The 13,946-nt window shown below is 46.2% G+C and overlaps 1 protein-coding gene across 1 annotated transcript in view; it reads right to left on the reverse strand.

Annotated features, from left to right (window-relative positions):
- Positions 1–13,946, reverse strand: part of OTUD7A (OTU deubiquitinase 7A) — a 373,732-nt gene that overhangs the window by 54,991 nt on the left and 304,795 nt on the right. Inside the window, exons 7-9 of the mRNA XM_032391280.1 lie at positions 6,561–6,662; positions 2,764–2,891; positions 1,829–1,941 (exon numbers count right to left, since the gene is read on the reverse strand). Coding sequence (XP_032247171.1) covers positions 1,829–1,941; positions 2,764–2,891; positions 6,561–6,662 — 343 coding nt within the window. The remainder of the gene's footprint in view (positions 1–1,828; positions 1,942–2,763; positions 2,892–6,560; positions 6,663–13,946) is intronic.

Below are 13,946 nucleotides of genomic sequence, written 5' to 3' on the forward strand. Positions count from 1 at the left end.
TTCCTTGCTGTGGTCTGTGCAAATGGACGGCAAATGGGGGTACTCCTAAGGTCCTGGCAGGTGTCAGAGTCCCCACCTGCCTTGAGTGTTGTCCACCCCTTTCCAACACCTTCCCTGATGGAAGAGGATGCTGGCAGCTCATGTGATGCTTGTCTGCTCCTCAAACCTTCTGGTCCAAGTTGTAGTGGAGGGGACTAAAAAAAACCCCAAGGGATCCTGAGAGGAGGCGGGACGTTTGGAGGTGTGTGATCAGTACAGTTGGGTTGGCAGGGCTCAGCAACACCAGAGCACTCTTCTTGGGAGCTGGGCAGAGTGAGTAGCTGCGCCAATGCCTTCTGTCTCTCCCCCGTTTCCCCAAAGCGTAAGGGAACAACAGAGAACAGAGCTGCTCCCCATCACCAAGGAGGCCTCTCTGCAGTGGTCCTGCCCCGACTGAGCTGGCAAACCTGGGTCCCGTGGGAGGGAGATGGGCATGAACACCAGACACCCCACTCCTTCCGCCCCCACTCAGCTCCGGGCCCTCCTGGGTTCCAGGGAGCAGGAGCGGAAGCTGAGGCCTGATCAGCTGTGTGACCACGGGCCAAGTGCCTCCTGGATGGGAGGACTCAGCGGACACAGTATATGGTGATGGCCACGTATTATTATTATTTTACCCCCTACCCCCTCACCCACAAAGACACACTGGGCTAGAGTCAATCCACGTGCATCTATGGAGTGTCTGCCCTGTGGCAGGTGGCAGAGAGGCAACGATGAAAGGGATGCTAAGGAATTCTTCACACACATCTCAGGCATGACTCAGCATGGAAAAGCAGAGTGTGGAGTTTTCAGGACTGGACTGAGTCTTCAGAATATGTGTCCCCAAAGATAGACTTTGGTGCGGACACGTGACATTGTTAAACTAAAGTGACAAAACCACCCTGTGGGAATCGTGTTGATGGGTTTCCATACCAGAGGGCTCGTCTTTGAGGGTCCTCAATGTAGTGCCCGGCCTGGGAAGCCCCCACACCTGGCTGCTGGTGGCTGAGGACCCCTGAGGCGGAGGTATGGGGCCAGGACATACTGCCAACATGGGCTCTCTACTGGGGTCTGATCCCTTCTGGGATCTTCTCAGTGTCAATGCTCAGGCTTTCTTATGTTTGCCTGAGACTTTTTCTAGGGGTGACAACTTGTCTCTCGGCTTCCATTAAGTATGAACGAAAGCACACATGTGCCTTTCAACTGCTGGGGCCACAGGTTGGGTGGCTGCCTTGTTGGGCCACACGCTTTATTCTCACGCTGGGACATTTCAGTTGTGTCTGCAGGAACAAGCCACTCCCTGCACGTGGACAGGAAGGCGCACGGCACCTCTGATGCTCATGCTGTGCTCACTTAGTGACCTTTTGCTCTCAGCGTGACTTCTTGAAGCCAGAAATTAAATGGATACTTGGAAAAAGTCCAAACCCGGCAGCTTGAGGCTTCTGAGCCAGGTGAGTGCAACAGCAGTGTGAAGGGCCTACCACGTCACACGCCCCCTACAAAGGCTGACTGTCCAGCGAGTCCCCTTCCCACTGCAGCCTGCAATGGGGAAGGGGCGACACTTGCAACCTCCGTGCCTCTACCTGCAAAATGTACGTGCAAGCTGTGTAAAATTTCCCCCAAATATCTGGCAGGGGTCCAGCCCTGCCCCACAACTCTGCCCTGTGTCCTTGAGGAGAATCTAATGTCTGAAGGCGGGAACCTTTGTATCTCCCCCAGCCTGGGGTTACCACGTGCTCCCTCGAAGAACTTCCCATGCTGGGCGGCCAGGAGATTAAGGTGAGCACCGGGGAGGGTGAGGGGCCGCACTTACCCCCCGCCTGTGCCACCGTTCTTGCTGAAGTGCGTGCGTGGCTCGCTGGACGCCAATTTCAGCAGCTCCGTCCACTCCCGCTCCCATTCCTCCTCGGTGTACAGCAGCCCTGACTGGCACAATGGAAGCCGGCTCAGGAGGTGGTGGCCGGGCCTCCTTGCCCGCCCCCGTGCAGGTGAGCCTGGCAGCCCCGCAGGACCCCCGACCCCCTGGCTCAGTGCAAGCCCGACCAGCGCCCAGGCTGGGCACGCCTGCTAGTAGCCGCTGACTCTCCCCGTTTGCTCTCAACCACATTTCTTCAGAACCCCCAATCTCCAATTTCAATGCTGTGGGGAGGGGTCCACCCAGCAGCAAGGGTCCTGCCAGCGGGGTGTGAATGACGAGACATTAATCTGCATACACCAAACTCAGGGCTGAGCACTGAAAAGTTTAAAGAGATGATGGGCCAACTTCAGTCAGAAAGCAGGCAGATCCTTGTAGGACAGCAAAGTGATAACGTCCCCCATCGTCGGGATGGTGGGATTCTCTTTGGATTGAGAACATACACGGGAGCGGGGGCTATAGGCTGTGCCAGAACCACCTTGCGGCTACACCCGGCCTTCCAGTCACCACCAGTAGTGACCACACATAGGGGGCTGTATAATTCGTCCTCAAGCCAGGACACCTTGCGACAGTGAAGGTGGTTGGTTTTCATAATTATGCAAGGACAGGCGGTGTGAGTAGACATAGAGTCACTGTGTGCCAGGGGCTGAGCTTTTGTAATGGGCACCTCTTCAGTTGGTTTAAATGAGGGAGGCCTTCCTAGTCCCAGAAGCCATTGCTGTCTGATCTCGCAAGACGGACTTGGCCTTGGGGCCCAGCTCTGGACTCCACCCGTGGCCCATGGCTGCGCTTGGTATGGGTCTCGGGCTCTGGACACACCAGCGGGTACCAACCTCCTTGTTCTGCTGCGTCTGCTGCCACCTCCACCTCCGCTTTAGGGCTTCTCTTTCAGCTCCTGTCCTCATCATTGTGTAGAGAGCTTTCCGTAACACAAGGTCCCGGTCGTGAAACCCCCACATTCCTGCAGCAGGAGAGAGACAGGATGTGAGGACGGGGACAAGCCAGGAGGCCACTCAAACCACCACAACTTACCGGGACCAGCCTCCTGCATCTGCACAAAGATAACGCATCAGTCAGCTATTCATTTCTCACGATTAGCTAGCCATTCCCCTCTGTTCTCTTTCCCCATTTCCCATTGAAGCAAGCTGGTGAATGAAGGAGTATGCCCCTTTCTCAGAGAAAAAACAGTGGGTGAGATCACATGCTGCGTCTCTCTGGGACCCTTGGCCAGCTACTTTCAATCTCTCAGGTTTGCTTTGAGGGACCTAATGTTCACTGTCCAACTCTTGTATTTGAGTGAGAGATAGTCTCTGTGGATAAGCTGGTGACGTGTCCTCACACAGGGCCTCAAGCCAGGATGGCAGTCAGACCCTGGCCTCATCTAGGCTTCACCTAGACATCTGATGTCTCAGCCCTAAGGCATCTTGACCTCCTGAGACACAGAGCATCAGTGGGAACCACGGCAAACATCTGGACCCAAGAGTAAGTACCTGTTTTGGGGGGAGGTCTTTCTCCCTTACCCCCTCCCCAGCGTGTGCTGGGTGTTGAGGGGTTATATAAGGAACATCAGCCATCTCTGAGTACATTCGTGGGACACCTCAGATGTGGTCAAGAGACCCAACAAATGGAAGAAATAGTAATGAGAAGTGCAGGTCTGGCTATGGGGAAAGAATGGGGGAATCCATCCATCCATCCATTTAATTAAATGGCATTAATTCCACTTAATTAATTCCAAACTTATTTCATAATAGGGGTGAGACACCATTCTCGGTTTTGGGAATACCCACAGCAGCAATCAGGACAGACTAAGTTCCTAAAATCTCACAGAGGGCACACTGAGGGAAGAGGAAGCAGCCATCGAATTAGCACATGGCATACGCTGTCAGGGGTAGAGCACCACACAGAGAGATGAAGCAGGACAGGGTGCTGGGCGGCAGTGGTCATGGCATGAATGGAGACATCAGGGTCTAGACTCGAGAGGGTGAAGGAGGGAGCTGAGTTGCCAGCCCAGGCAGAGGGGAAGGCAGGGGTCAGCCCCAAGGGGCGCCCATGAGTCATACTTGAGAAAGAGCAAGTGGGAAAGGTGGCTGGAGGGAGGATCCAGGGGACAAGGTGGAGAGTGAAAAGGTGGACTTTTAAATGAGCTGGGAGCCTCTGAGAGCTTTTAAAAGAGGAGTGATCTGCACTGACCTAATCTTTAAAGACTCAATCTGGCCACGCATCCTTTCGTGCAAAGATATGCAATAAGCAGGGGCTGCTATGGGCTTTCCATCAAGTGAGGCTTTTGCCTTTTTTTACAACATAGATGAGGGAAGTGGCCATTCATGCTCCTTTTATAAACAGGCCAAGCTGATGTTACTCATCCCTCAGCCCTGCCTGCAGTGGCCTCTTGGGACTCTCCCAGGCATGGTAAGTCCAGCCTCAGTTCCCCCGGCTCCATGTTTGGCTCTCTCTTGCAGGAAGGGTCTCCTTGCCCCATAAATGTTTGCTTGCAAGCTTGGCTCTACGATTACTGTCATTTCTGTGGGTGTCCCACAACCCTAGGTCAAGAAGCATTGCTGGTCAGTGTGGCATGGCTCCTTTGAACGGTCAGGTCAAACAGCTAAACCCCATGAAAGGAAAACAAAGTCCCAGGAGGAAAGAACCACCTGGCGATGAGCTCCAGACCCCACTATGGCCTCGCCGGAGCAAGGCTGGCCCACAGGATGCTTTCTCTTCTCAGGCAGACGGGAGCCCCACTACACTCCCTGGGAAAATGCCTGTCCTCAGACCAGACCGCGGTGGCACGTGGCCTGATTTGTGGCTTTGCTCACCTGTAATGGTGCACACTGCAGTTTCTGAAGGACAAAGGCATTTCCCTTTGTACGAGGCTGATGTGTGACACAGATGAGAGATTTCTTCTTTTATGTCCTTTCCAGGTTTTACACACCAACAAGGTGAAAATGTCCCACAATAGGGGACTAGTTTATACATTATGATGAAATATGACACAACTACCAAAAACATGTTTTTGAAGAACAATAGCATGGGAAATTCACGATAGAATTTTAAGGGGAAAATGCTGGATTCCGCACGGCGAACATTGTGCGGTCATAATTTCACTGGAAGAAAAGGCAAAAGATAATATGCCAAAACATTAAAAGTGGCCATTGCTGGGTGGTGGGATTGTTGATTTTTATTTTCCTACCGTGATGAATGTGAAACATGTTTGCAATGCCAACAAACAGAAATGTGTTCGTTGTGAAATGGAAGGCAAGCAGGGACGTGGGAGCCTTTGTGTTCCCCACCACCCGTTGCCACGCCTGCAGAATGCGGAATGTTCCCCTTGCTCTGGGGCTCCATTCTCCCCCAAGGCTCTCAGGCCCCCTCCCAGACCCCATGCATTTCGCCTCTGTGGGTTTTAGTCTCACCTCTGTCCACCTCTTGCTGAACAGGCCTCACTACAGGGCCGAAGAGAGGTTTGGGGTCCGGCCCTTGCTCTGGGTCCCAGCATCAACCGTGTTTACCTGGGGAGGTGAGTTTGACCAACAAGGAATATTCTTGGTCAAACTCGCCAACTAAGAATATTCTTATCTTAGGGTCCCATCTGTGGAGAGAGACCCTTTATTCTAGGACTCAGGAGGATAGCTGGCTCTGAGGCCTGGGTCCCTGGCACAAATCCAGTCATGTCTGTCAAAACTGATTCGGCTCTGTGTATAGAAGGATGGATCTAGAAGGAGTAATTGAGCTTCCAGAAAGTCTACCATGACCCCTCAGTTATTCAAATAGTGCCAGCAATGTTTGTGCACCTGCTGGTATGGGTTTTTGCAGCCTGGAAGCTCACATCTCTGCGGAAGTTTGCTGACTTCCCTGCTGTATATTTGGACTATGCTGATTTGCCTGTGATTTAGCCAACTATGTCTTTTTGTCAGTCCCCAGGTGATTCCCCTGTTTCAACAATAAAAATCAACAATCCCACCACCCAGCAATGGCCACTTTTAATGCTTGGGTGTATTATCTTTTGCCTATCCTTCCAGTGAAATTATGATCTCACTATGTTCACAGTGTGGAATTCAGCATTTTTCTTCCTAAAATTCTACTCAACCTATGTCTTTTTCTCAGTACCCAAGTGATTCCCCTATGATTTATCCAAGTGATTGACCCAAAAACTATGTCTTTTTGTCAGTCCAAGTGCATGGACTGCTATCAATGTGGTGGCCCCACACCATCCAACCTAATGTACTGCTCCCCAAACTTCCTGCTCAAGCCCAACCGAGCTCAGCCCTGCTTCCAAAGATCCTGTTAATTCCTGCCTTCCTTCCATGGAGTCTCCCTACCTGGGATGTCTTCTTTTAAAATCTTTCGAGTCCTTCAGATCTCACCTCCTCCAGGAAGTCCTCTACACTATAATCTCTAATTCCCATCCCTGCCGCTCATGATTAGGCCCCTTCTATTATATCAGGTCTTTTCTCACGTGTGCTCTGTGTCCCCACCAAGCCTGTCAGCTGCTTGACCAGAAGGGCTAGATTGTTGGCTACATCCCTTGGGGACTGTTCCAGATGAGTGATGTGCATGGCTCTACTTAACATATGTCTGCCCTGAGCAGAACCAGCCTGGGGCGCTGCCACCCTGTCTCTGCTGCGGAGCTTACCCAGAGAGGCTGCGTGTAAAAGGCAGTTCCCGTCCCCTGTAGTGGCCAAAGGAAGAAGCCGTTTACAGCTCGTGCACACAGTGGACCACCAGTTCAGGCGACCTGAAATAGAAACTCACTTTAGAAGAGAATCCCAGAATAGATCGTTGTTAAGTGTTTCCTAAGTAAGCATAAACATCAGCAGATGATTTTTGAGAGGTTCTAGAGAACTTCAGTGGGAAGGTAGAGCATTATGGCTACTTTTAAATAAAATATAGATTTTTTTCCCCTCTAAAATAAGAGATGACCAAATCCTCCCATTAATTAGCAAGAGGATTAAGAAACCCAAGGGTGAAGGCTTTTCTCCTTGATTCTGGGACCATTTTACACAAAAAATAAAGTTTATCTTTGTGCAATTTCCTTGAACACAGTTTCCCCTTCTGGAAGTTATTTGTTTGTTTTGCACCATCCTTTTTTGACGCATACATACCTCCGAAAGTATGGTTTATGTTTAATTTAACAGATCAAAATCATTATAGCTACTTAGATATATTCCTGTTAAATCTCATTAACACATCTTGAGACTTCTGCTTCCAGGAAGAGGGAGCAGACATACTTTCCCCTATTCTTGTACTAAGTACAACTAAAAATCCTGGACATCATGTATAAAATAACACAGGAAGACTGAAAAGTGGAGAGAAGAGGCAGACTGACCAGGAAACTTGGGATCTGAGAAACAGCATGGTAGTAGGCTCCCTGGAATTTCTTTTTTGCCCCCAAATCCTAGACCAGGTACTGCAGAAGTTGGGAACCTGGAGACACCAATGGGGGTAGACAAAGGAACCATGCTCTCTCTAGACAGGATATCAGGAAAGGGGCAGCTTAGGAAGATAGACAATAACTGCTCTATTTCAGTGAAATGCCACAGAAGAAATTGTAACTCATTATCATCCCTGCTGGCAGAGGCCAAGTGGGGAGCCAAAACTTCCAACCTTACCGGGCAGTAATGAGTCACTCACCACCCGCTCCCCCAGTGCCAGATGGTGTCAGAGAAGGCTAAGCACACAGCCAGTACTTCAGCCCTGCTGGGGGGTAAGCTGGACTCCACCCCCTACCAACTGAGAACATATGGGGAGCCTGGCCTTTCCCACCCATCTGGTGGTAAGAAGGTCCCATGCTCCCTCCCAGCAGTACCAGGAAGCCCATTCCTCCACAGGCGTCCAACAGAGCAGAGCAGAGAACCTGTGCCTCCACCCTTATCTGGCAGTTATTACCAATCTAGAATTCCAGACCTCAGATGAACCGAAAGGGAGAATCCATCGGACCTGCAGTAGAGAATACTAAAAGGATTCGGTAAAGAATACTTCAGAGTGCACAAAAGTAATAAAGGGGCTTGAAAGGGCAAGTATGTTGGTAAATGGAAATAAATATTGGCTGTTTAAAGCAATATCAGAAATGCCCTTTTTTGAGGATTAAAGTATATGTAGAATTAAAACACATGACAGCAATAACACAAAACACGGGAATGTGTAATAAATGACATAAATCCAAAAATCCTTACATTGACCATGAAGTGGTAAAAGTGCCAACTTATGGTAAATTCTAATAGCTCGAAGGTACATTTTGGAAACTGTAGAGTAACCACTAAAGGAATAATAAAAGAATGTATAACTGACAAGCTAGTAGAGGGGAAACCAGAATAATAAACATTCTTAAATAATTCAAAAGAATAAGAGAGGAAAAAAGAGACACAATAACACACAAAAAATAAACAGCAAGATAACAGATTTAAACCAAAATATACCAGCATTTATATTAAATGTGAGTGAACTAAATACTTTAATTAAAAGACAGATTGCCAGCCTTGCTTAAAAAAACAAGTATATGCTGCTGACAGAAGACACCATAAATATAATGACACAGAAATTTAACAGTAACTAGGTAGACAAAGACACACCATTCAAAAACTAAGCAAAAACAAAGTTGGTGAAGTCCTATCGATATCAGATGAAGGTGAACAGGATAAAGAGGGATACTTCATAATGATAACACAGTAAAGTCAAATGGAATATAACCATTCCATGTCACATGGAATATTTTCCAAAGTTGACCACATAATGGGCCATAAAAAAGTGTCAACAAATTTCAAAGGATTTGAAATAATTTACACTATGTGCTCTGGCTATACTAAAAATAAGCTAGAAATCAATGAGATAACCAAGAAAAGTAGTCAGCTTGGCCTGCCATAACAAAATACCACAGACTGGGTAGCTTAAACAACAGACATTTATTTCTCACAGTTGTGGAGGCTGGAAGTCCCAGATTGAAGTGCTGGCTGATTTGGTTCCTGGTGAGAACTCTCTTCTAGGTTTGCAGGTGGCCCCCTTCTTGCTGTGTCCTCATATGGTGGACAGTGAGCTCTGTTCTCTTCCTCCTCTTATAAGGACACTAATCCCATCACGGGGCCCCATCCTCACGATTTTATCTAAACTTAATTACCTTTCAAAGGCCCTACCACCAAATACCATCACACTAAGGATCAGAGTGCCCCCATATGGATTTGGGGGGGGCACAAACATTCAATCCATAACAGTACCTTAAGACAGTTTGTTCACTGAATATGGCTGTCCCCAAAAGCAACCATCCCCTCTCAACTGCTTCCTAGGTAATGAGCAAGATGAACAGGACTAGGGGTTATATAGACCTGTTTTGAAAATTCAATTCCTCCCTGGCCATTTCTGACCATGTTGCTTCTTTCTTGTCTGTAATGGCATCCCCAGGCTTGCCTGTTTAGCACACTTTGTGGGTGGTGGTTTAACCAAAAGGGAAACTAGGGGATTCAGACTTAATTATGGTTCAGTTTTATAAAAATGCTTTTGTCCCTTTATGGCTGACCTTCGTGGATGAGAGGTCAAGTTGTGATTAGGAAGTGATTGAGAACAAAGGGTAAGTTACAGGCACTGTGGTGGTGGCATTTGACAATTTTGTGAGGGAAGACAGGAAGCAACAACCCAGCATGTGGGGAAGGAACATCTTAGACCCCAGAACGTATCAGGGAGGTGGTACACTGATCACGTTTTATTTCTCAGGACCACCCAGTAGGCTTCCACAAGAAGAAAAATGCTCCCATGGGATCTCCCAAATGCCGCACATGCCTCAAATGTAACAGTATCCTTCTCCTGTGATCCAGAAGTCCCAGGTTTTCTGCCAGCATCCATGAAACCACAAAAGGCAAGTTTATTAGCTTTCAAGCAGAGTAAAATTTTGGACATCTCACAGTTCTTGGCACAAAACAGAGTTTTTCCAGAAGCCTCATAAAATACAAAGTTTATCTGGATGATAATCTTGCCAGGTAGAGTATTCTTGGTTGTAGGTTTTTTTCCTTTCAGTGCTTTGAATATATCATGCCACTGTATGGTCTTTGTGACATAGATTTTTAATTTGGGGAATGGAATATAATAGCCACCTCTTGGGGCCTTTAACTCTTTGTGGAATTTCAGTCAAATGAGAACGTTTATAACAGATATTTTCAAGAAGTTGTGAAAACATTTAATTGAATTTTTTTTTTTTAAGAAAGAGAATTATACTAATAGGATTGGAAAGTTGGAGGGGCATTGCATTATTTACATTCCAGCAAGCCATCTGTTATTAAGAATTAATCTTAACAAAGGGTGTTACTGCTTTCAGTAATCAATAATGAAATATGAAGGGCAAGAACTGAAGTATTGCTGGAAGTTAAGGCCCTCAAAAGTACATTTAGTTCAGAGTTGGAGAGTTACTGTCTAACAGATTACCACATTAACAAGGCTTAATATAATAAACCGTGTCAGTAATGTGTTTGAACTGGATAATGATCTGCTCTACAGTGCTTTTTGGTTAAGATTCAGTAACTGCATTTTAATAAGTGGTTTTACTAATATAACACAACTGTATCCTTAATTCTAAATGAAAAACATGCATTGAAATTAACACTACAAAATTAAATGGACAAGCCTCTATTAATGATGATGCTAATGCTTATGCTAACAAATTGGCGTATTCTGACCACTTGCAAGTCATCTTATTAAAGCTAAATGAGAAAGGCAATTAAGGGCCTTAACTGACTGTGCCCCTGGATCACCAGTCAGAGACATAACTGGAAATAACATGCCATCACTTGGTAACTTCATTTTTTCTAGGTTGTGAAATAGCAACCCGTCTCACCTGACTTTTTCCAAGGCCTTTTAATAAACCTCCAGGCTGGGAGATATTAAAACTGGGTTGCCACAAAATGGAAGAAAAATGACAAGATTCTTGCTTGCATGGCATAAGAGAGTAGCTGTAACACCTGAAAGCCCAACACATTTAATGTTAAAGTGGGATGGCCCCATGCATCCTCTGAAGCTGTTCCAAGACCCAGTGGGTGCAGGGGTATGAATAGAGAAACAGGGGAAGGAATATGCTAATGAGGAGGTGATCTGCATTAATGGGCAGACCCTGTGGTTTGCCCATCCAATAGCTTTCCCCTCCCATCCTTGCTCACAGAACCCTGCTGTGACAAATTCCTTCCCTGCATTCCATGCTCCTTGCCAGGGACCAGTGTTGCTGTGGCCACATACTGTCCCTTGACCCGTGGGGCAGCTACTGGCAAAGTGTTGTTCATCCTTCAAAAGGGACATAGACAGGGCCTCTCCCTCGCTTCCCTGGATGATGTGCAAGGATGTCACCAGATGCATCTCTAGCCACATTGCACCCTGAATGGAGGCAGCACTGACCTGCTGAAGATAGACAGGCAGAAAGTTGGGTATACCTGGGTCCTTGAAGACACAGGGAGCTGCCAGCCCTGCCATGAGCGTCCCTGTCCCCAGACTTCCTGTTCTGTGCGGTAATGACGAATTCACAGTTGATGGTCCTGCTGGCTGGGTTAGTGTTTCCTGCTCCCTGCGGGGCTGACCATGAATCTCCCAGTTTTGTGTGGGGGTGCATATTCCCATTTTACAGACAAGGAAACAGGCTCGGGGAGTCATGGGGCACTGAATCTTAAAGGGCCCATTTCTCATCTAGGGCAAAATCAGATCCTGAGCAAAGCTGTTCTAATTTAGTTGGACGTGGCTGAGTTTGTTGGCAAGCTGGTTTCAACTTCTGTGAGCTGGTATGATTTCAAAAAATATATTCTTCCATAAGCAGTGGAGCTGAAGCTCAAGTTTGTTAGTCTGAAGTCATAGACCCAGTCTTTCTACTGTGCTTCCTGAGAAACAAGGGTTGCTCACTCTCCCTTTTCTGCTCTTGCTTGTTTCTCTCATTCTGTTTTTATGGTGAAAATTTTGAAGAGCGTTGAGGGTAGTACACCCATCGTGCAGAACCAGGCCCCTTGCAGACCCTCTGTCATATTTGCTTCAGCTTGTTCGTTTTGATGTAAAAGAAGAAAAAACTAAAGATCAAGTTGAAGTTCCCTTGATGTGTTTCCCCAGTTTTCATTCTCATTCCTCCCTCCCAATCAGTACCACTACATGAATTTGGTGATCTTTACATTATATAACATAAAAACAGGTAAATTCAAGGTTGAAAAATGTGTGTCCTGCATGAGGCTTCTTCCTCTGCCTCTGGTGTCCACCTCAAAGCCATGTTATTTCCTTCTTTTTTCATATTCCTTCCTCCCTCTTTCCCTTAGTTTCATCCCCCTATGCTTCTGTCTTCCCCCACCCAGCACCACTCTTTGGCATTGCCAGTGTTCAGGCAGAGTAGACTCATCCCCTTTCTTTCCCCACAGGGCACACAGATCAGAGAGTCCACTGTTTTGACCTCTCCTTGACCCAGCCACTCTTCCAGGAACTGGAAGAGTAAGCCAGCATCATATGGCCCCTAGGTAGAGGTAGTGGCGAATGAATCCCGTTGGGGTCATTCAAGAATGGGATATGAGATAATAGGCTGGGACCCTTGAAAAAATTATCATGAAAAGCAAAAGAAAAGATAGGGGGATGTTCTTTAAAAGAGGTAAAAAAAAAAAAAAGATATAAACAAATGCAATGCAGAAACTTTGATTGGGTTTTGGAATGAAAAAAAAATTTAAATGAGATTTTGGGGCTAACTGGGAAAATGTGAATATGGGCTCTATATCAGGTAGCATTTGTTATTTTTCTTAGGAGTGGCAATGTTCCGGTTTCATAGGAGAATTTTAAGATACACATTTGTAATACACATTCAAATGGCTCAGAAAAAAGTTATGTTTATATAAAAAAAGAGATAAAGCAAATGTGACCTAACTCTGAAAATTGGTGACTCTTGCTGCAAGGAATATAGGTACTAATCTTTTAACTTTCCTGTAGATTTAAAAATGTTAAAAACAAAAAGAATGCCATGTGGATTTGTTTCAGTTTTACACTTGTAAATGAAGATACTTTGTTTTGGTGCCAAAGACAATATCTATGTAAATTAACTCATTTGTCTTGATTTAGTTTTAAAAAAATTGGTTGAATTCAGTTAAACACAATTTGGGGGAATCTAACTGGTACAGTTACTAGTTCCACTAAATTTTTCTCCTCTTCAATAGATGAGTTGGAATTTTTACAGTTTGGTTATAATTTTCAAATTTTTCAGAGGCACAGAGCCCTGAAGCTTACAGGTGATTTCTCTGATGTGTCTCAGGTCAATCCCCTTTTGCATCCATGCAGATAGCATTAATAAATCATCATCCTTTTCAGGGCAGACATGCTAATCAATCATTAGAAACAGAAGACCTGCTCATTCCTTTCAGTTCAGAGCTATGTGCAATAATGACCAAGTGTTTCACGTTGACAACGGGGACATAATGAATTATTCACCCATAAAGCAGGCTTTGGAAAACCTACTCTTGCATATCTGAGGCCAGAGAATGAGATACTCAAGGGCTCAGAGAGGTTGCCAGCAGAGTGGTTAAGCAGAGGGACCTTGGAACTAGATTTTCTGAGCTCAAATCTCAGTTCCACTACTTCTTAGCAGTGGGATCTTGGACAAGTTACTTTGCCTCTCTAATGTCTCAGTCCCCTCTTTTGAAAAATGGGGATAATAATAGTATTGATCTAGTAGAATTTTTATGAACAATATGTTATTCACTACTTGGGAAGCACTTAAAACAGGGCTTGGCATATAGAAAGTACCATATACATGTTTTTGTCAAAACAGGTTCAAAACCCTGGGTTAAAGCAAGGAAGGTATTTATGCATAAACTAATGAGTGAATAAATGAACCACACCCTTTGGATTAAAAAGTACCTTCACATACTGAGGCCCTTTTGGGGGTAAGCATAGTTGCTTTTGCATTCATGGAGGAGAGGTCTAAGGGAGGCTCTTTCCACTCAGACCGCGCAGAGCTGCTCAATGAGGTTAGCTGGGGCACACTGAGGTGAGCATAGGAAACAAGAGGAACTATTTAGGAGCTTGTATAGCAATG

Source organism: Phoca vitulina, unplaced genomic scaffold, assembly GCF_004348235.1.
Source record: "Phoca vitulina isolate PV1807 unplaced genomic scaffold, GSC_HSeal_1.0 scaffold61, whole genome shotgun sequence".
NCBI lineage: Eukaryota > Metazoa > Chordata > Mammalia > Carnivora > Phocidae > Phoca > Phoca vitulina.